The sequence below is a fragment of the Nycticebus coucang genome, chromosome 3 (genome assembly GCF_027406575.1).
Source record: "Nycticebus coucang isolate mNycCou1 chromosome 3, mNycCou1.pri, whole genome shotgun sequence".
Classification (NCBI taxonomy): domain Eukaryota; kingdom Metazoa; phylum Chordata; class Mammalia; order Primates; family Lorisidae; genus Nycticebus; species Nycticebus coucang.
Genome location: NC_069782.1, coordinates 118,149,345 through 118,170,832, shown reverse-complemented (window position 1 = coordinate 118,170,832; position 21,488 = coordinate 118,149,345). Strand labels below are relative to the sequence as shown.

At 39.0% G+C, this 21,488-nt stretch overlaps 1 protein-coding gene across 4 annotated transcripts in view; it reads right to left on the bottom strand.

Annotated features, from left to right (window-relative positions):
- Positions 1 to 21,488, bottom strand: part of STAMBPL1 (STAM binding protein like 1) — a 44,840-nt gene that overhangs the window by 12,939 nt on the left and 10,413 nt on the right. For 2 of the 4 annotated variants that reach the window (XM_053582521.1, XM_053582522.1), the window contains exons 3-5: positions 9,122 to 9,211; positions 4,225 to 4,442; positions 988 to 1,063 (exon numbers count right to left, since the gene is read on the bottom strand). In XM_053582521.1, coding sequence (XP_053438496.1) covers positions 988 to 1,063; positions 4,225 to 4,442; positions 9,122 to 9,151 — 324 coding nt within the window. In that variant the 5' untranslated portion in view covers positions 9,152 to 9,211. Of the gene's footprint in view, positions 1 to 987; positions 1,064 to 4,224; positions 4,443 to 7,801; positions 7,894 to 9,121; positions 9,212 to 11,886; positions 11,934 to 21,488 lie in introns of all 4 variants that reach the window. The other 2 variants (XM_053582523.1, XM_053582524.1) reach the window with 2 other exon arrangements.

The following is a 21,488-nucleotide window of genomic DNA, read 5'->3' as shown; positions in this document are numbered from 1 at the left end:
AAAAATAAGAATAACCCTAAATTATAGTGTAAGAGTCACCTTGGCTGCCTGGAACCTTTGGTTTCCATACATAACTCTTTGAGGTTGAATGAACAAAAGAAATGAAGAAAAATGCTACAGAAATACATGAATAATGAATGACTCTTCAGGTAAGCCAGTATATACATTAAAAAAATGTACATGACAGTTTTGACAAAATCTAAGTTTTATTTCCATGCAGCCTCAAGCCTGAAAAGACTTGCAGAAGGGCTTTTATTTCATTGTATGGTAAAAGAATTTTCAAAAGTTATTTAAAATTTCATGCTGTGATTGGCTTTGTATACTTTGTTTTTACCTTCTTTCATATAAGATCAACATGAGCTGGTTAAGGCAAATAAACCGGAAACATTAGAAATGTTTATTTAATAGGATGTATTTTCAGCTAGAGATATTTGGAACTATAAATGAAGAAAATGTTGATGATTAATAAATGCATTGGCAAGGATCTTTTTTTTCCATGAGAATATTTTAGGTCACTCTTACCCCTACCAACAACACTGTATTATCTACAAGCCCAGTGTCATAGGAAGTAAATAGCTAGAGCTCTGTGGCTACCTTAATATGCAACACTGATTTTGAAATAGTTATTTGGTTCAGGGCTGTACAGAATAATCAAAGCCAGCCAATATGATTATCTTATACATGTTCAGAGAAAAAGACAACCATTCTCTCACTCTCTGGGAGGAATTGTGAAATAATTTCTTTTCGCATCAGAAGGTGACCTTATTCTTTGTTTCCTTCTCCCTAGCATCAATTAGATACCCCCACATTGGCTCAGTAATGATCCTTAAATATCTTAGAAGAAATCGAAACATCATGGCTAATGGAATGAAATTCTTGCCCTCAAACTCTCAAGAGGAAGAGAAGGAGGAAGGGCGGAGAAGGCTGAATCAATAATGGATACTTAGGGAGCATTTGATCCCACAGTGGAAATCAACCCAGTAATACCTTCATAATATCCTGCTTTTCAGGCACTGTGCATTGCTGGTAATCTCGATGACTAGGAAGCTTTTCTACAAACAAGCTAGAGAAAGAGAAAACATGCCCTTAGCATTAAATGACAGCAAAGGTTCAATAATGTTTCTACCATGACAATGAGCATCATTTTCAAAAATGACATATTTAATAAATTATTTAACCCATTGTCTTTCCACCTGTCTTCTCACTAAAGGTTGGCATGAGTATTATTTTGGTATGATGGGATAGTTAAGCTCAACAAACTAAGCATTGATGTTAACAGGCTTAGGGGCAGCGTATGCCCTAAATAAAACAAGTCACTTTGACCTTTCTCAGGTCCTGGACGCTTAACACCACCAAAGCATCATTTTCTTATGTACATTGTGGGCAACAGAGAGAACCGCATAAAAACGTAAGAGTTTGGAACGACTGATATAAATCCCTTCTTACCCTTAAAAAAGACTCAAATGACCATGGAGGAATCAGTCCATACTGTGTGTATTAAAAACTCTTAACTGAAAATCACAATAAAGGGAAATGGCTACCAGACTCCCTAGTTAAGTAGAAAGTGCTAATTAGGAGTTAGTTATTTCTCATGACCTTTTTGAGGAACAAGAGACTTGAAAATAAATACATACAGCAAACCAGGTACATCACTTCCAGGTAAAGTGAAGATAATACTTCCACAAGGGCAGAGAACTCCCTTTTTATTCGCTGATATATCCTCAATCTGAAATATGTATCCAGCTCAAAGTAAGTGCTCAATAAATATTTGTAAAATGGACTCTTGATAGATCATAATGGGCTGTAAAAGCTGTTTTTGATCCACTCCTGTGCTATTTTTTTTTTTTTAATATATATTTTTTTTTTAGAGACAGAGTCTCACTTTGTCACCGCCCGCCCCATATACCGAGGGTGGCGGGTTATTCTTTATATGTAATGATTTGGTTGTTTATAAATCTCTAAATCTCTCTGTCACACACAAATATATATACATATATATATGGGATTTTTTTGTATATTTTCATCACCTCATTTTACATAATGAAAAGGCTATAGAGTAGAAAGGAATGGTAGCATAATTCCTACTTCTCAAAGGAGAGAATGAAGGCTTAAAAAGGCAACATAAAAGTCAATTGCTGCTTAAGACTTAATAAATAGAATAAAATCACAGATACGTAGTTTTGCATTTATAGGTGAGGAATGGAGGCCTATGGAGAATAAATGAATTACAAATCATCACACCACTAACGTCAGAGGAGAATTCAAATGTTCTGATTACTCAGCAATTCAGAGGGTAGGGTGAATTTCCCCTTTCACCACACTCACAGTTCCATAGGGACATATGCAAAGCCAAAGCAGAAGGGGAAAAGAAAAGTATCAACTGGTAACTTGCAGTTCAGAAATAAAAAGTTTGGAAATATTCTGGCTAATAATAATGAATCATAACTTTTAATTGCATATTTAATGCTTAACTTTCCAAACATAAAAGAATTCCCCAGGTAGGGTAAACATTGCCAACCATTCTCTAAATTTTCAAGTTAAGCGACTTGAATAAGATGCTGATCCCAGCCAATCTAGTGGCTCATGCCTGGAATCCCAGCACTTCGAAAGGCTGACACAGGTGGATTTTCTGAGGCCAGGAGTTCAAGACCAGCCTGGGCAATAGCAGGACCTCATCTCTACAAAAAATAAGCCACATCACTGTGCATGGCTGTAGTCCCTGCAGGCAGGAGGATGGCTTGAGCCCATGTGTTTGAGATTGCAGTAAGCTAAGATGATGCCACTGCACTCTGGCTTAGGCAACAGAGCACAACCCTGCCTCAGAAAATAAAATGCACATCTCAATTTGTATGCCATGCAAACTGATTTAATTTTGCTCTTTGTAGAATCATGGAATACAGTTTAAAAATGTTTTCTTCTCAGCTTCCTTAAATGTTACTAGTGGAAGTCTCCATCTACACTAGGGAAATTATAAGTGAAATAAGTTAGTCACAGAAAGACAAATACTGATCTCACTTACATGTGGAAGGAATCTTAAAAAGTCAAATTAATAGGAGTAGATAACTAAAATAGTAGTTACTAAGGGATGGGGCATGAAGCAGCAGGGCAGAGAGATGTTGGTTGAGGAATACAAAATCTCAGTTAGACAGGAGTCAGGAGAGGCAGTGTACAGCATGGTGATTATGTGAATAACAGAGTATCGTGTACTTGATAATTGCTAAGAGAGTTTAAATGTTCTCACTACAAAAAAATAAATAAATAAATAAATAAAAAATAGAAAACCAGTATGTGGGTAATGGCTATGTGAATTAGCTTCATTTAGTTATTCCACAATGTAGGCATATATGTATCAAGATATCATGCTGCATACTATAAATACATAATTTTTATTTGTCAGCCTAAAATAAAATATAAAGTTAAAAATAAACTAATAAAATTAATCAATATGTAACTCAAAACAAAAAAAAGTTCAGCTTAGATTAAAAAATTATTGATAATAGAAGATACTTTCAATCAATAAGTTGCCAAATTAGTAAGGAAAGTCCAAATCTCATTTTTGTCAACTCTTGAACTAGAAGATGCTACTGACAAGTATTTACCTAATAGGAAATATATTTTTCATGGCTGTTTTGCTGTAGCCATTTTTCATTCAACATTTTGAAACCTCTTTGGTATATGGCACTCTCATGCAGTCAAATAAACTTGTTTAAAAAAATAAAAACAGGTACTATATGAAACTGATTACTATATACTGTCCCTGAATTTGAATCAGATCTTTCCTTTGTTCCACAGCTTGTCAACTAGTCTCAAACTACCAAATCAAAGTTTTAAAGTGTTGATGGCAAGTTCCAGGTGATAAAGATGGAGGTGCAATATAGCTCCTGTTCTCACAAAGTTTACATTCCTGTGGAGGAGAGGATACAAATCAAGAGATTGGATTTGTGAAGCGTAAGACATGCAGGTTCCCATGCTGGCCTACCCAAAGGAAATCCAATGTCCCTAAGCCTCATCCCCCCCCCGACCTTCTTCCTACCCCTATGCACTATGGGGATACCTTTGAGTGTACTACTAGGTAATTTAGAAACTTAGACATTTAGTGCTTCTGGAGATGGTAATTATTGGTCTGAATATGAAATTATTCCCAGTATCAAAAATGCCACATCAAAATATCATGTAAGAATTTTTCCAATTTTCTCATTTCAAAGGCCTCTAGAAAAAGCTTACGTTATAAATTTATTATAAAGAACGAAGGCATTTTCCAAGTTTCCTTCTTCCAAATACACAGACGCCATCCTCTCCATTTCTACTCCAGATCGAAAGTAGCGTCGTGGAGTGATGTCTTCACTGATGGTGATATTACAACCAAGCTTGCTCAGGGCACGGACTCGCTCTTCTGGGCTTAGAGAAACATCTGTATGGTCAGGCATAGCAGCTAACTTTTTCTGCAAAGCAAAATTTAAATCTCTGATTAAGAAAATATGACTGGCATTATGAATGTATTTTTTCTACTAAAAACCTGACATCGACACCAAAAAAAAATCTTTTTGTAAAAGTTAATGTGATCAAAAAAAAAAAAAAGTTAATGTGATCAAAGTCAAGTCTTCTTGCTGTAGCACATGGTCTGTATACCAGAAAGACACATATCCAGGGTAAACGTACATTTTTATTGCAGAAAGATGTCTTGTTACATTTCAGAGTACAATTTTGTGGAAGTTTCTGGGCATACAAATGTTTTAGGTTATTTTAGGTAAAACATCTAAAATATTTGATACGAGGATATTGGTCTTCACATCCCTATGAATGTTTCCATTCTGGATCCTGTGAAGCAGGCCGCCAGATGGATGCCTGATAGTCAGGTTCATGTCATTCTATTCTACTCTGAAGAGTCTCCAGGACGTAGCTTGGATTACAGGCTATTATAAGGCAGTGATTTTCCACCTATGTGCCAGGACACACTAGTGTGCCATGAGACGATTTTAGGTGTGATGTGAAAATTTTTAAAGATCATGAATTAAGTTATTTTTGAAAGAAATTCAAAGCACAGTAAGTACATTCTTTTTTGACTTTTTTTTTTTTTATTGTTGGGGATTCATTGAGGGAACAAAGAACTAGGGGTTTTTTTGTTTGTTTGTTTGTTTGTTTGTATTTTTGAGACAAAGTCTTACTCCTGACTTCCTGGGTAGACTGCTGTGGCATCACCCTAGTTCACGGTAACTGCAAACTCTTAGGCTCAAGTGATCCTCTTGTCTCAACCTCCCAAGTAGCTGAGACTACAGGTGTCTGGAACTACAAGCGCCCGCCAAAATGCCTAGCTATTTTTTTAGAGACAAGGTCTCACTCTTGCTCAGGCTGGTCTGGAATTCCTGAGCTCAGACAAATCCACCTACCTCGGTCTCCCACAGTGCTAGGATTATAGGAGTGAGCCACCATGCCTGGACTATGTTGTTTTTTTTTTTTTTTTTGGAACTATAGCTTTAAATGTGCTGTGAGATAAAGGTCAAACAACACTGCTATAAGAGTTCAGTTCTATTCCAGAATACATCTAGTTTAATAAGTTTTTAACCTCATCTTCTTTAAGTGAAAAAAGAACTTACCAAAAGTCCTAGAGAAGGCTTTTCAAGCACAAAAACATATGCTTTTCTAAAAATCGTAAAAACTACCCTGTTTCCCCGAAAATAAGCCCTACTTACAGGAAAGATAAGATGTCCCCTGAAAATAAGACCTAGCGCATCTTTGGGAGTACACCTTAAAATAAGACACTGTCTTATTTTCGGGGAAACAGGGTATTAGATCTCCACAAAACAGTAATTACACTGTTAATGAACCCTTAACTGAGGAAATAAGTTACTAAGAAAAAAATCAGTGCTATTAATACATTTGAATTTTATTCATAAAAACTATATCTATACACATTTGGTAAACCATAGAACATATACATTCAGAATAATTATTCAATAAAAAGTCAGTGCTTGAGAAAGCCAAAAATGTCAGGAAACTGTTTTCTGTTAAAGGCAGCATAGCCAATATCTTAGACTTTGCCAGCTATATGGTCTCTGTTGCAACCTGCTTTCAGCTCTCTCGGAGAGAGACGAACAAAATGCAAACAAATGAGCCTGGCTGTGTTTCAAATATTTTTATTGGGGCAGCACCTGGGGCTCAGTGCTTAGGGCGCCAGCCCCATATACTGAGGATGGTGGGTTCAAACCTGGCCTCGGCCAAACCACAATAAAAAAATAGCTGGAAGTTGTGGCGGATGCCTGTAGTCCCAGCTACTTGGGAGGCTGAGGCAAGAGAATCGCCTAAGCCCAGGAGTTGGAGATTGCTGTGAGCTGTGACGCCACGACACTCTGCCCAGGGCAACAAGGTGAGACTCTGTCCCTAAAAAAAAAAAAAAAAAAAAATTTATTTTATTTTTATTTATAAAAACAAGCAGGTGATTTGGCCCTTAGAGCAGTTTTGTGACTCCTGCTTTAGACCAATGTGTGTTCATCTATGATGTACCAGCGGCATCAGCATCACCTGGGATGTTCTCACCAATGCTGATTCCTAATAGGCCCAGCCTCAGATCCACAGCCACGGGATCCTAAGAGGGTATCTGGAGAATCGATGGCCCAGAGGCATTTAGACAAGCTGCAGTTTGAGAAGCTCGACTCAAACCAACCAGTCTTCCCTCACTGATGTTCCAAGAATGGAGTTAGCCCGGAGCAAATTTAGCTTTCCATGGCCTCCTCAGTCAGGGAAGGGTAAGTTGCAAGTCTGACTACACTGTATGTGAAGTACTTGATTCAGGTCTGTAGGAAGCCAAGAAAGAAATCAAGCAGGCACGCTTTCAGTCTAGCCATAATTAACTGCACCAACTTTCAGAGGCAGGGTGCAGTAAATTAGATAGCTGGAGTTTTTCCAATGCCATCTGGTCTACTCTGGTGGTAATTTTATAGCTGACAGAACCACAGAGATTGGTCCTAAAGGTTTAATATATAACAAGAGAACCATAAACTTGTTTCTCAAGGCTCCATTAAGTTAAAAGTACATTGTTGTCTCCTGCACCTTCTATTATGTGGCTTCCCCACATCAGAGACAGGAAGTGGAGCTGCTGAGCTCCGAGCCTCAGCTTTGAGTATTTTGAGACATCTCAGATACTACTGCAATCTATTCAATTTACCCAATCACACTCACTGGTAGAATATACACCACTAAATGAATATTGTTATTTGACCACAGATCAATGATATCATAAAATGACTGGAAAAAAAAAATCTATGAAAATTAGAGCCTTTTCTCTAATTCCAGCCTTCCACATATACAAAAAGAACATGTTTATGTTTTTATTGTTATTCAGGCCACACTAAATTATAATTATTTCTGTACAAGTGTTTCTAACCCCTTATAAACTCTTCGGGATTTTGAAAGGAATAATTTTCTGTTCCCTGGGTAGCATATTCCCTGCTACCAACCCAGATGATAACACATGTATCAAGTAAAAGAGAAAGAAATGAGAGAGAAAGAGGAGCAAAAAGGACTATAATTAGATTACCTTTCCCCTGAAGACAAAAATAAAATTTATTTTTCCTTTATCACCTGATCCTATTCTTCCCCAACTTAAAACTGATTTCAGAAATAAGCTGGAATACAACCTAAAGTCTTTATCAACCTGTAAATATTTCATTTGTATGTGAGCTTCTTGGATAAAGATACATTTTTCCAGAGGAAAAGCCTCAGTGTTTCTTTTATAGGAACATGTATAATATAATACAGTTTTAATCATTTCTATATAATGCTTAGAAAAACGCAGATGACATACCACAAAGATGACTTCTTCCTCTTAGAGGGGAAACGACAACATGGGGTCAGAAAGTGGAAAAGTATCTTCAATCATCTACCTCTATACCTATTCTGAAAACAACGAAGCTTTTGTGAAGGACTTTTTTGATCAAGAGAAAACATTAGGTCACAGACTATTTCAGCGCAAGAACCAGGCCCTCTTTTTCTTTATGTGCTGATGCCAGGCCTTGTGTGTATGGAGTATGGAGTATGTACTGTTGGGCACCCCTACAGGTTGCCGTGAATAGGTTGGGAAGGGTCACTGGGCAGATGGAAACGTCAATGACAGCTTCCATTTATCAAGCCACAGTAATAGGCTGGAGCATCAAAATATATTTCTGGACAGGATAGGCTGGGAACATCAAAAATATTGTTTCTGGCCGGCACGGTGGCTCACACCTGTAATCACAGCAATCTGGAAGCCTGATTCAGGTGGATTGCTTGAGCTCAAGAGTTCGAGATCAGCCTGAGCAAGAACAAGACCCCATCTCTACTAAAATAGAAAAAACTAGGCAGGCATTGTGGCAAGCGCCTGTAGTCCCAGCTACTCAAGGCTGAGGCAAGAGGATCACTTGAGCCCAAGAGTTTAAGGTTGCTGGGAGCTAGGCTGACAAAATGAGACTGTCTCACAAAAAAAAAAAAAAAAAAAAAATTGGTTTCCAATTGTCATAAGACAGAAAAGTACAAAACAGGGCCATGGAGATTACATAACGTGCCTATACTCACACTCAAGAGACTAATCTGGGACGCGGACTGAGCCCATGTGATCCCACAGCCCCCGTTATTTCCTCTCTAGCACATGTGTTAGAGAAAGTAGCTAGAGAAAGTGAGTGTGGTTCTGGGGAACGAGGGGACAAGTGAGAACAAAAGTTTCAAGTGTGCAGATATTTTTACATGAGATTCCAAAGTCACGTCTGGGTGTTAAATGGACATTTTCCTTAGTTATTACCCACAAGGTGAGCCTCCATTTTTATCTACAAAGACGCTGAGGCACCTGCTTCTTTCAGTACCTGCTAAGGGGTCAACTCTGAAATTTTTCTCTCCTATGTTTGCCTAAAGATTACACTCCTGGAATCTTGCCAGATAAAATCTCAGCCTTTTGTGGGGGAAAAAACATCTATTTTTAAGTCTTGTGAAGAGGGCTATATTAGTCACTTCCTCAAAGGAGATGGCCACACTGATGAAAAGCTACAAGTGTTAAAACCTTTTCAAAGTCAATGTGACTCATTTCACATTTGGCATGTTTTTGTTCTTCTTGGGCTTTCCAACCATATGGCAGATATCAGTTGGTGTGACCTACCAGAGAATTCACAGTCAACGGCTGATCCATGTTGTTCCGGATACAAAAATGAGGATGTGGATGTTCACAGCTTCTTCTCAATCACTTCATCTGTTTCAAAGACAAAAAGCACAGCTATGGTTACTGTGTGAGAAACAAAGTCTCAAAGTTCAAATCCCAAAGTTATTCCCACCTCAGAAGAACACAGACAAATTGAAATAATTTGTCTAACCCGAGACTGTCCTCTTCCTAACCACCAGGCATGATGGCTCAGGCCTGTAATCCTAGCACCCCAGGAGGCTGAGGCGAGTGATTGCTTGAGCACAGGAATTTGAGACCAGCCTGCACAAGAGCAAGACCCCGTCTCTACTAACAGAGAAAAACTCGTTGGGTGTTGTGGTGGGTGCCTGAGGTCCCAGCTACTTGGGAGGCTGAGGCAAGAGTGTCTCTTGAGCCCAAGAATTGGAGGTTGCTGGGATCTATGATGCCATGACACTCTACCCAGAGTAAGACACTTCAAAAGAAAGAAAAGAAATCTCTTCCTGAAAATACAAAACTGAAGGTGGTTATGGTTGCTTGAAGGTCACTATCAAAAGTGGATGTATGCAGGGAACTGATGTGTGACCAGCCATCAATATGAATCCTCTGACGATTATTTTACTTAGAACTCTATGCAAGGTTATCAACTAAGTTCACCTTCTTCTTGAGCTCTAAGTCTGCAGGTTATAAAACTGAACTCTAAGTCTGCAGGTTACCACATCCAAGAAATAAATGACCAGGAGAGAGCCACAGTCAGAGTATAGTTTAAAACCTGAGCTGACAGTGCTGGCACCACTGAATGCAAGCAATCCCAGCTGGGGATCATCAATTCTCAGTGAGAAGAAATAAACTTGAAAAAAAGACTTTAAGAGTTAAAGAGACAGAACAAAGGCTTCTGGGACTGTGAGTGGGAAGAGAGGGGGACCAGGAAATACTATCAGTCATTGATTAGGGACTTGTAAAAGAGCAGAATTATTTATTTTACGGGTTATTCAGATCCATAGAAAGAGAGAAAATAATTTTAAAAAGTTGGAAACACTGCAGCAGTGGTTCTTATAATTTACTGTACCCCAAATCATATAAACCTGAGACTTATTTAAAATGCAGACTCTTGGGACTCACCCACAAGGAGTCCAAATCCATCAGTTTTAAGTCCACAAAGTGGCATTGTCAGGATATAATTTTGACACATGAAGTTTCCAAATAGCACCTTGTGAGCACATCTGAGAATGTATTAAACAGGATTCTTAGCTGCAGGCAAAGGCACGGAATCTTGAATTTTTAGAGAAATAATTGAAAAACTTCAAATTTCCAGGAGGGCTGGAGAACTCAGGCATGGAACCTCCACTACCAAGAACATCGCTCAAAATCACACTGCAGCACTGTCTGCTGTGTTTGTTACCTGCCTGCAGCCTCCACCATCAACACCAGCAACTCCTGCAACTAGCTGCTGCCTTGGAAACGATGTGCAGCTGCCATGTACTTCTTCAGAGCATGAGAGGGAGGTGTCTGCCTAGCAGAGTCTGGTCACATGCCTGCAACCTGGCTACCCAGCTACAAAGATGACTGAAAATGTAAAATGCTTTTATTTTCCTGAAGAAGGCAGTGGGATGCAGGGTTGGGTGACCAGAGAAAACAGTGATATGTGTGCACAAAAACAAACTTCTCTGCAGTGAGCCTCTATATGTATGAAATGTTTAACTAAACATATCTTAAACACCAGAAGTTATTAAATTACTACAGATAAAAACAATTGCTGTTAATTCCCATACACAACTTTATCAAGAATTGAGAAAGAGAAGGTCAGGTGCAGTGGCTCATGCCTGTAATCCCAGTACTCTGGGAGGCTGTGGGAGGTAGATTGCCTGAGCTCAGGAGTTCAAGACCACCCTGAGACAGAACTAGGCCTCATCTCTAAAAAAAAAATAGTAGGGCAGATGCCAGCCAAGAAATTGTCACACAATGGAAAATGACATGCACAACATTCATTGTAAGGTTTAATAAAATTAAATTTGCACCAAAAAAAAAAAAAAATAGTAGGGCATTGTGGCTGGTACCTGTAATCCCAGCTACTTGGGAGGCTGAGGCAAGAGAATCATTTGAGCCCAAGAGTTTGAGGTTGCTGTGAGCAATGACACCACAGCACTCTACTGAGGGCGACACGGTGAGACTCTGTCTCAAAAAAAAAAAAAAAAAGAAAGAAAGAATTCAGAAAGAGAAACCAACTTTCCTCAAATCTAAGATAAAAGAAGCTCACAGATTGGTTCATTTATTTTCTGAACCATTAATTACCTGATGACAGAGATCTTGTCTTAATTTCTTTATGTTTTAGTCTCCAGTCTTGGTACTTACAGTTGCAATATAAACAATTACAAAGTCACATGAGTAGGTATCTTCTCTAGATCAGTGATTCTCAGAGTATGGTCTAGGTTCCCCAAGATCCTTTGAGGCAGTCTGTGAAGTTAGTATTATTTTCATAACATTACTAAAACATTACTTGCTTTTTTATCATCAATTTCTCACATAGCAGAGATTGTCAGGGGATAAAACGGTTAATGGAATGTTTATTTGTACACTCGTTTAAATGTCAGTTTTAATTTTTAAGACAGCAAATATAAATAAATATAATGCATGTAAAAAAAGCTGTTTAGTGTCCTTAGTAATTTTTAAGAGTGCAAAGGAGTTCCAAGACCAAAGTTTGAAAACCGCTTCTCTAGATCTACTATGCAAACAAACAAAACAAAAACTCACCGTGTTATTAAATGTAATCAGAAATAAATCAGACCATAAGAATCTAAAATAGGAAAAATTAATGGTAAGTATCACCTTTCATTTGTGCTAACAGGGTCTTACTAGAATAATTAGAAAATTTAAATTCAAGGTGATGGTACTTGACCTCATAAACCCCGAAACCCACAAGTGCAAATGTAGAGGACTGCTAAATACTGGACTATACCTATTCTCTCTTTCTGACATCATATATAATTATTAGCTGATACACATTCCTCTAGCTAAAACAGACATTTTCTGGCCTATTGTAGAATAAGGTGGAGCCATGTCGCCAAGTTTTGGCTAATGGTCTGTGAACAGAGACGACTCAATCAGAGGCTGGATCTTGTCCTTTGAAGGAAGGGCTATGACCTTCATCATCCACTCTTTCCTCTCCTTCCAGGTGACAGACAGGTGACTCACACTGGGTCATGAGGATGAGCCATGACAATGCAGGAAGAAAAAAGGAGAATCCTAGTCTGTTTTGCTCCTACTCAGACTATTACGAGACAGACAAACTTCTATCTTGTTTCTAAGTCTTTATTTAGGCAGCTGAACCGTATCCTGAAAAAGGCAGCAAGTTTAACCTAGAAATCCAGGATGATTCAGTATAGCCCATGGGAGACTCCTGCCAGTCCAGATAAGGAAATACACATCCTCTCTCCTCCCCTCAGCACCCTGAACGTCCTACAGCCACACGTTTGCCCCAGGTGCAGGAAGTAGCAGACAAATCTACCTCTCTCCTTTCCTCACCTCAGTCCTGCCCAGCCTGATTCCACTTACTTATCTAGACGTGTCAGACATCAGAATCACACCACGCAGTCCCTCAGCCTCATCCTTCAGCCCCGTAGATACTGTAAGAGACAGTCCTGAAGCCAGCATTTGGTTGTCATCATGTTTAATTTGGTTGTGATAATAAATTTTACTTTTAAGTTAGTTATCAACATTTAAAAATTGGGAAATTTCATACAAAAATTAAGATTCCTGGCTTCTCTTTAAAAAAGAAAAGTCAAAAGAGCTAGGCATGGTGGCCTGCACCTGTCGTCCCAGCTACCTGGGAGGCTGAGGTGGGAGGATTACTTGAGCTCAGGAGTTCAAAGCCAGTTTGGGCAAAATAACTCCTATCTCTAAAAATGTAAAAAAATAAATAAACAATTAGAAGATCTAGCCCTAGCACCACTGGGCTTTGGTAGCAGCATCTGGAACATTTATTTATTCCAGCAGTGAATCAAGCAAATAGAATGTTTTTAGTCTCTGATGAGGAAACTGAAGCCATTTTCATTTCTGTTTTCCATTCCAATAGGAGGAAAAGAAAGGCAAGGCAAACAACTTAAGTGCCACAATTATAAGCAAATGGTTCTTCCCGAAAGGGAGTGATCCATGGAACATTAACTACAGAGATAGCAGGTAAGAGGCTGGCGGGGCAGCCTTCTCTCAATCCTCACAGCAACTAGCAGGCTGAAGAGGGCTTCAGGTAGTAAAGATAAAATAAACACTGCAATTTGGAGGATTGGAAATGTACTGAAGCAGGACACCCACAGAATGCCGGAGGCAGACAGAAAGTATTCGACATCAAGCACAAATAAATACAAATTCCCCTTTCAAAGCAGAGGACTGGGTGCTATGAAGCATACAGGGCAAGCAGCCTTTGGATCAAACAAGCCTACATGTGATCTTGGCTCTACCATCTACTTACTAACGTTCCTTACTGAGCCCTGGGAGGTTCATTTTCCTCAGGCTTACTCTTTTGTTCTGGGAGTGGCTTACAATTACTTGAAAACATTCATCAGGAATACCTGATTTAATCTCAGCCTGCTCCCTAGCGCAGCCTGCATGCTTTGCTAGCTTGATAGCATCAGAACTCCAGCCTTGTGATATATGTATTCTGTCACATACCTCCTGAGAGCCCTCTTTAAGCACCTGTCTTCCTGCTTTTATCACTAGCCCTTTTTCCTCACTGCAGCTTCCAAAGACACAGTCGTGTTTTTTTGTTTTCCTTTTTAAACTGACCTTTTATAGAGAAGTAGTGGCGTGTCTGTTTTCTGTTAATCCTGACTCATAAGGGCGTGGGGCACCGGCCTGTCAGAACCATATATATTCACAAGGAGCCCATGGCTGCCAACCCTGTCCCAGAGACTCAGCTAACAAGCAGCTCCCAGGATCAACTGAGCGAACAGCCCACTACCCAGAGGGGATGTGGCAAAAAAAAATGGGACCTTATCCCTGAGCAGCCCGGGAGGGGGCCAGAACCCAGTATGAACTGATGTTTAACAGCTCTGAGCTTATCAAAATCTACTCTCCCCATTCCCAGTAGCAGACTCTTCCTGGCTTTTGGGTCCCTTCAACGTCCCCAAGTTTCAACTGCCCTAGGGAAGTGTGGAAGGAGCCCAAGGATTCTGCCTTTTAAACCCAGCAGCACTAATGCCAAGAATGAACAGAGGAAAATATCCGATCTGGTACGTTGCTTATTTTGTAACACTTTTCAGCTTTAATTTCCTTTTGTTTCCTTGTTTCCCTCCCTCCCTTCTTTTCTTCCTTCTTCCCTCCTTTCCTTCCTTTCTTCTTTCTTTAAAATAATTTTTATGTGTGTGTGTGTGTGTGTGGCTAAGCTCAGAATCCTGACCCACTTTCATATACGAAGCAATGTTCTCCAGAATACAGAAAGGCGACTACGGGGCAGTGAACAGTCTCCTTAGAGACCAGGCACACAGCAAAGAGCAAGGGCTGGTGAGACCATCACTTAAATATGTCATTGGCTCCCCTCTCCTCTTCACCCAGAGTGCCTTGTGACCCGGATAAGCAGTGTAGCCGCTGGCAGGTGAAAGAGGCCAGAATACCTCATGCCACTTTCTGAAGTTTCATTTCTAATTGGCCAAGCCAACAGCCTTTCCCTTCCCCTGGGTTAGAGTTCATGTTTTACAGGAAGAACATAGTACAATTTACACAGTTGGAGAAACATAAAAGGAAATTATTGTAACCCAGGCTGTAGGCCGCAGAGATCTAATCTTATTTAGATAAAGGGAGGTAAAGGGTCGTTCCCATGCCCTAAATGACAGAGGCACAAATAAGGATGGCTTGAGTCATACTCTTACAGATTGAGATATACTTCAGGAAAAAAAAAAAAAAAAAACCCAACAGGGTGGCACCTGTGGCTCAAGGAGTAGGGTGCTGGTCCTATATGCCGGAGGTGGCAGGTTCAAACATAGCCCCGGCCAAAAACCAAAAAAAAAAAAAAAAAGAAAAAAAAAACCAATAATCTAAGAGCCTAGAGACTAGGATCACTATTGGTGGCCCTTTTGAAAGGTTTAAAAAATGCAGACATGATAAGCAAAGATTACACTGATTTTCCTTTCACACTCATCTGTAATATCTGCACATTGGAAATATGCTGTGATCCAGATGATATATCATCTGTACTAAAATACTGGTAAGATAAAAATGAAACATAATCACAATATTAGAAATAGCTTTTACTGTATTTTGTTTTCCTATAATGTTTAGTCTACATTTGAGCGTCACGAGATGCCAGGTGCTCGTGTCTAAGCCCCAGAGGTATATTCCAGGTTTACACATCAGTCACAACACAGTGGTTTAGAATAGATCAATCAGCAAGAATGCAGTTGCTACAGGACAGGTGATTAAATAAACCACTCCTGATGCATGTTTTAAATTACTAAGAGGTAAGTATAGGCTTCCCTGGGAGCAATCAAGTTGTGCATTGGGTCATAAAATAATTATTTTGCATAATGCAATACAACATTTTATCCTGATACCAGGAGAAAATGGTTGGATGCCCTCAGCACCAGAAGCTCAGGCAGGGGGCCACACAACCCTTTGAGAGGCTCCAGTTTCCATCACTAGGATCTTATTTAATCTCTTTGTGTACCTTATCTTCATCTATTAAGTGAGACTTTCCAGAAGAACTCAAATAAGGCTTAAATGAGGTAATGTGTAAAAGTTCCACTATAGTTCCCAGTTGCTTATAAGAAACTCAAACGTGCCAGTTGGTGAGTGATCAAATCTTGGACAATGGGACCAGAGGAAAAATCTGTTGGAAACATTCAGTGAGAGATTTTCATTTCTAATAGAAAGAGACATCCTACAGAATTTGTGCCTTTTCATTAGCTGGACATGTAGCTTCTCCTAAGTCTTGAAATATAGCCAACATCTTGCAATTCAGACAGTCAAGCCTCAGAACAGCCCAGGTTCAGGACAGCTAGTGTCGAGAGGACAGCATAGCCTCGAGGTGGGACAAGCTGGACTCCCTGCTCACATGGCTGAGCTACTGATCATATCCTGCAACCTTTCTCCTCTGAATTACTATGTAAGATTTAAAAAATTCCATTATATAAGGTGCTCTTTGGATTCTGTTAGGCTGCCTAACTGGTATTTCTCTGACAAAATAAGGAAATTTTCAGTTATATGAATCCCATGACAAAAGAGGTGATTCTGAACAGTTAAAAATAGTAAATGATAGTGATAAAGATTTTTTTTCCCCATTTTTGGCCGGGGCTGAGTTTGAACCCACCACCTCTGGTATATGGGGCCAGTGCCCTACTCGACTGAGCCACAGGTGCCGCCCAGTGATAAAGATTTTAATATTATTGAAGGAAATAGTTCTAAGATATTATTCTTTAACTTAAAACATAAATATTAGCCCTTTTTTGATAATGCACAGCCTTACTTATCTCAATGCACCTGCCAGTAATGAAGCTGCCCGCCACTTTTAATTTACTCCTTTTAATCTGTCATGGGTTTAGGAAAATCAATTAAAAAGTAACCTCTTTATGAAACTTCTTTTTTTTTATAAGTGTATGTAATTTTATTTATTTATTTTTATTTTTATTTTTGCAGTTTTTGTCCGGGGCTGGGTTTGAACCCGCCACCTCCAGCATATGGGGCCGGCGCCCTACTCCGTTGAGCCATAGGCACCACCCTTTATTAAACTTCTTGATTTCAATCTTTCTTCTCCCTTAACCTATATTATATATTATGGAAAAATTATTTAAGTTTATATATGTGTATAAAATTAAAGTGTAGACTAGGCATAGATGTGAAGGGATTGCCTAGGAATGAGCTGCATGCTGATTCCGGTGAAGGTATGACACGATTTCTAATTCTACTGCTCCCACTTTTTTTCTTACTATTTTTTTCCTGCACCATCTTCTAAGAAAGAGTGAACTGAATTCGGGACAGGTAAAATACCATTTTAGTATTATATGTCACTTTTAATGTAGCAAAAGATAGCAAGAGAACTGTGTAACAGAACTGTGTAATAATAACAGCTACCATTACTGGAATGCTTTCCTTTCCTAATTAGTTGAATGCATTATTACATATGATCTCAGCCCCCACAATATCCTTTTCAAATAAGAAGCAGTTGAGCCTTGAGATTAGACATGTAATCTCTAGGTTTAGAACATCAGGTTCAAATGCCAACCACTAAAAGCAAAATCACAGCTTCCCCAACTGCAAAAAGGGGTTGATAAGAGTAACTACCCAACAGAGGAGTTAAAAAGGGAAAGTCAGATAAAGCCTGTAAAAAACATACAGCACAATGCTTGGTGAAAGTAAGCACTCAACAAATGATAGTTGTCATTACCTCCATTTTACAGATGAGAAAACTAAAGCCTAGAAGATTTAAATAACATGAGCAAAAGATAGAACAGGGACTCAAAAGTAGGTGCAGAGGTGTCCAGACCTCACGCTCCGAGTCACACACCGACTCTACAAATTTATCTTTAATAGTTATCAGTGAAATCCAGGGGAAGGTCAAATCCTGGGACCTCAGACAAGAATGACAGCATTTACCACAGAAATGAAGATTTCAGTTTAACATTACATAATCTCCCTGCCAAAGAAATAAAAGGGCATTCATTCCCTTCCCTTTTTTCTTAAGCCAAATAATCTGGTATCTGTGTACTGGTACAGGTAGTTAAGAAACTCAAATGCATAATTACCCTACCAAGACACAGATTAATTCAAAACATTTGCTGGTTTTTAATATCAATTTTAAATTTTGTGGTATTCAAAAAGCATTTCATGTGCTTATAAATGTACTAATTTAAGATTCTGTTTTTTGTTAAATGTGATGATCAATTAATATACATTATAAAACATTTGGTAAATTTTAGGTGTCGGAGAAATTCATTATTTGTACAGAGATATGTTTTCCACCAAAAATCCATATGGGTATGCTAATTTTGCTCTCCAACTGTTAAAATACTAAAATTTCCTAGAAATAATACATTCTGAAGATGAGCTACCCATAAGCCACAGAACTTTAATGTACACTTTAATATGCTAACAGTTTTACTGCAATTTGCTTTTAAGAAATGCTATCCAAAAGGAACATAATTTAATGAAGTATAATAACTCACAAATACATTTTTAAAAGAACATTATTTTCCTGCCTACCAGTTGCCCAGAGATAGAATCAATCAATTTTATTTAATTTTCGTAATTTCCTTATGACAGTACTTCAACGAAAGGAAATGAGTCCAGCACTACTATTCAAAAGCAAAAGACAGCTCTCCTGAAATACTCAGCCACTGCTTCTCCAGTTCTCCAACTGCAAGAATCTTAACAGTTTGACATGTCTTATCCTAGCTGTATTCATGTCACCCATCTCTTAAATACAGTGGACAAAGGCAAAAAAGATAGTGTCCTTCCATAACTTTCACTGGTAATCCATTTTAAAACTCTTGAAGATCCCCTTACACTGGCAAAGTTATAGCAAGTGGCCACCTGCTGCTCCCGTTTGTTCTCCTCTCATCTCTTCCCCACTGTCTTCCTTCCCTGTAGCCAACAGCCCCCTGACTGATGCACTGTTTCCTCTGACATGGTTCCTGGATCACCTGACCACAACATCGTGGTGGAGGAGGTGGGTGCTGGACATAAAAAACTAGATTTCTAGGCTCCACTGAGTCAGAATTTCTGTGAACAGTGCCCCAGGGATCTCGCTCTTTTTTGTTTTTTTGTGTGTGTCAAGTAGCCAAGGATATTTTTTATGCACAATAAAACTGGAGACCCACTGAATAAAAACTTTTAACCCCCAAATGCAACAGCCTTGGTTAGCTGAACATTCTCTACTTCAGAACCAACTCCTGCCTCGTCCCCTACAAAGTAGAGGTGTTTCCTTTTTCCTTCCTCCTCCCTCACTGTGCATCTCAAATATTGATTTTCTCTCTTTTCTCTTGACATAGCTTTCTTCTATGGAACACATGACTTCAGCTTAACTTGAGCTATAGCACCGTACCTCCAGATGGCCTCAGTCCATTTCCAGGAGGGTGTCTAACTGAGCTTTCACTCACTCTGCTCCAAGGCTAAATACATCCTTTCCACAAATATTGCTAGGTCCAGATAAACTCATTTGTTCACCATTATTTACTAAGCCCCTACTCTGTGCTAAAAGCTGGTGATAGAAGGTAAGCAAGGAAACAGACACATCTGATGTTATGAGCCTTCCCATTCTGCCATGGGCTAGGGCAGGGCAGACAAAAACATACTAATTCTATATAGTTAGAAAATAAATACTGTAGTAACTATTATAAAGACAAATACAGGAAACAATGAGAGTCATGCATCTTTTGGCAAAAATACCTCAGCAATGATGGTGTGTCCACATGCATCAGGAGATGTGTGCCATCAATTTGATAATGGAGGATGTTAACTTAGATCACTTGTTTTAGTTACATGTACTAGGATTCTCCCTTGTAAGGAGAACATTCCCCTTTGTAATTAAGAAGGACCTTGTAGGAAGTTATTTTGAGACTATATGAATACACTGTTCACCACTAATTTTAGCAACTAAAGATGTATTGCCTAAAACAATTACTAATGTGGTATTTGAAAATGGTGATTTTCCTTATTTCCATCATTCCTTCTACATCTATTGGTCTGGAAGTTGTTTTATTTTTATAGTAAAATTTTAAAACTTAGGCTGTCAAGTGGATTTATGCTTTTTATGGCATCTGAGTCTCTCAGCATCCTTTGAAAGGTCTTCAAAATCATTGATCATAAAATTTTTGTAAATGTGTCCACCAATCTTTTCTTCTGGTATTTTTGTGGATTGTATTTTTGTATTAATATCTCTGATTCACGTGGAATTTATTTTTATGCAAGGAGTAAGACAAAGATACAGTCTTTTTTCATCACTAGGCAAATGGTCTTCTTTCCTGCTCCCTCAGTTATAATTGGGAATTGAATGCGTCTCCTCAAATGTATTAAACTCATTTCCAACTCTATCCAACAAGGTACTCAAACTAGGCACTTACGTACCATTTCAATTTGTGAAACTGAAGAGAAGAGGAGCTGGCAGCCTAGCTGGCAGAGAGGAAGCCAGGATGCGACTGTGGACTGAAGTCACCCTGGTCTCAACTAAAGAGTAGTGAAAGGAATGGAGAAGGACAAATAGTTACCGGGAAAGATTTTGAGGAAAAAAGTCACAGAACTCGGAAGTGGATATAATGAGATACAGGAAAATAAATAAATAAGCAAAGACTTTGTAAATGTTGGCATCTAAGGGAATTGGAGGTAGTGATACTTCTGACTTCCCCCCCTGTCAGAAGGTGAAGGATCATCTTTCCCATCTCAGTGAATGGTACAGACATCCAATCAATTACACAAAACCTGGCAAACCCTGGAAATAGCCACGCTGCATCTGCCCCCTCCCTCAAGCCCCCTCCTAGTCAGCACCTCTGCATGTAGATTCAGATTCCCTCCAAGACATCTCTCCAATCTGCATCTTCTCACCGTCTTTCCAGGAGGCAGCCTAATCTATGCCATCCTTTTTCTGTCTGCAGTGCCTGAACAGTTTTCTAATTGTTCAATTTGTTTCTGCCTTGTTCCCCTTTAATTAATTCTATGTACAATGGTGTAGTGGCTTTTAAAAATCTGATTCAGATATTGTCATTTCATTGCTTCAAGCCCTTGCATGGCTCTTCACTGCTTGTCAGTTGCATATATAAGCACCACAGAGCTGGGTCCGACCCACTTGTCTCCTCACCAGCCTTCTTAGGCCCTTTCCTCCACACACTGGTTTCTTCTAATTGCCCATATGCACTATGCAAAGCCAGTGCAAAGGCACTCCACCCTCAGCTCACTTCAACTTTCTATCTGCCTTTCTAAAGTTAGCTCAAGCATCTCCTCTTTGGGCAAAATATTTTTAACCACCACCAGAGTAGGTCACTCCTGTCATTATATATACTCATGAAGTAACATCAGATGAACCCAAGTCAGGGGACTTTCTACAAAACAACCAGCCAGTACTCTTAAATAAAAGTGTCAAGATTACTAAAGTCAGAAAGACTGAGGAACCATTCCAGATTAAAAGAGGCTAAGGAGAAAAACAACTAAAGGCAATGTGTGACCCTGGATGGATACTCCTCACCCAGAAGAAGAACTCAGATGAAATTAGAATGAGCTCTGTAGATTAGACAATAGTACTGTACTATTATAATACTGAATTAGTATTAATTCACTGATTTTGATAACTCCTGTGGTTATGTAAAATGTTAACGTTTGAGGAATCTGGTTAAAGAATATAGAAAACCTTTGTGTATTATTCCCACAATCTTTT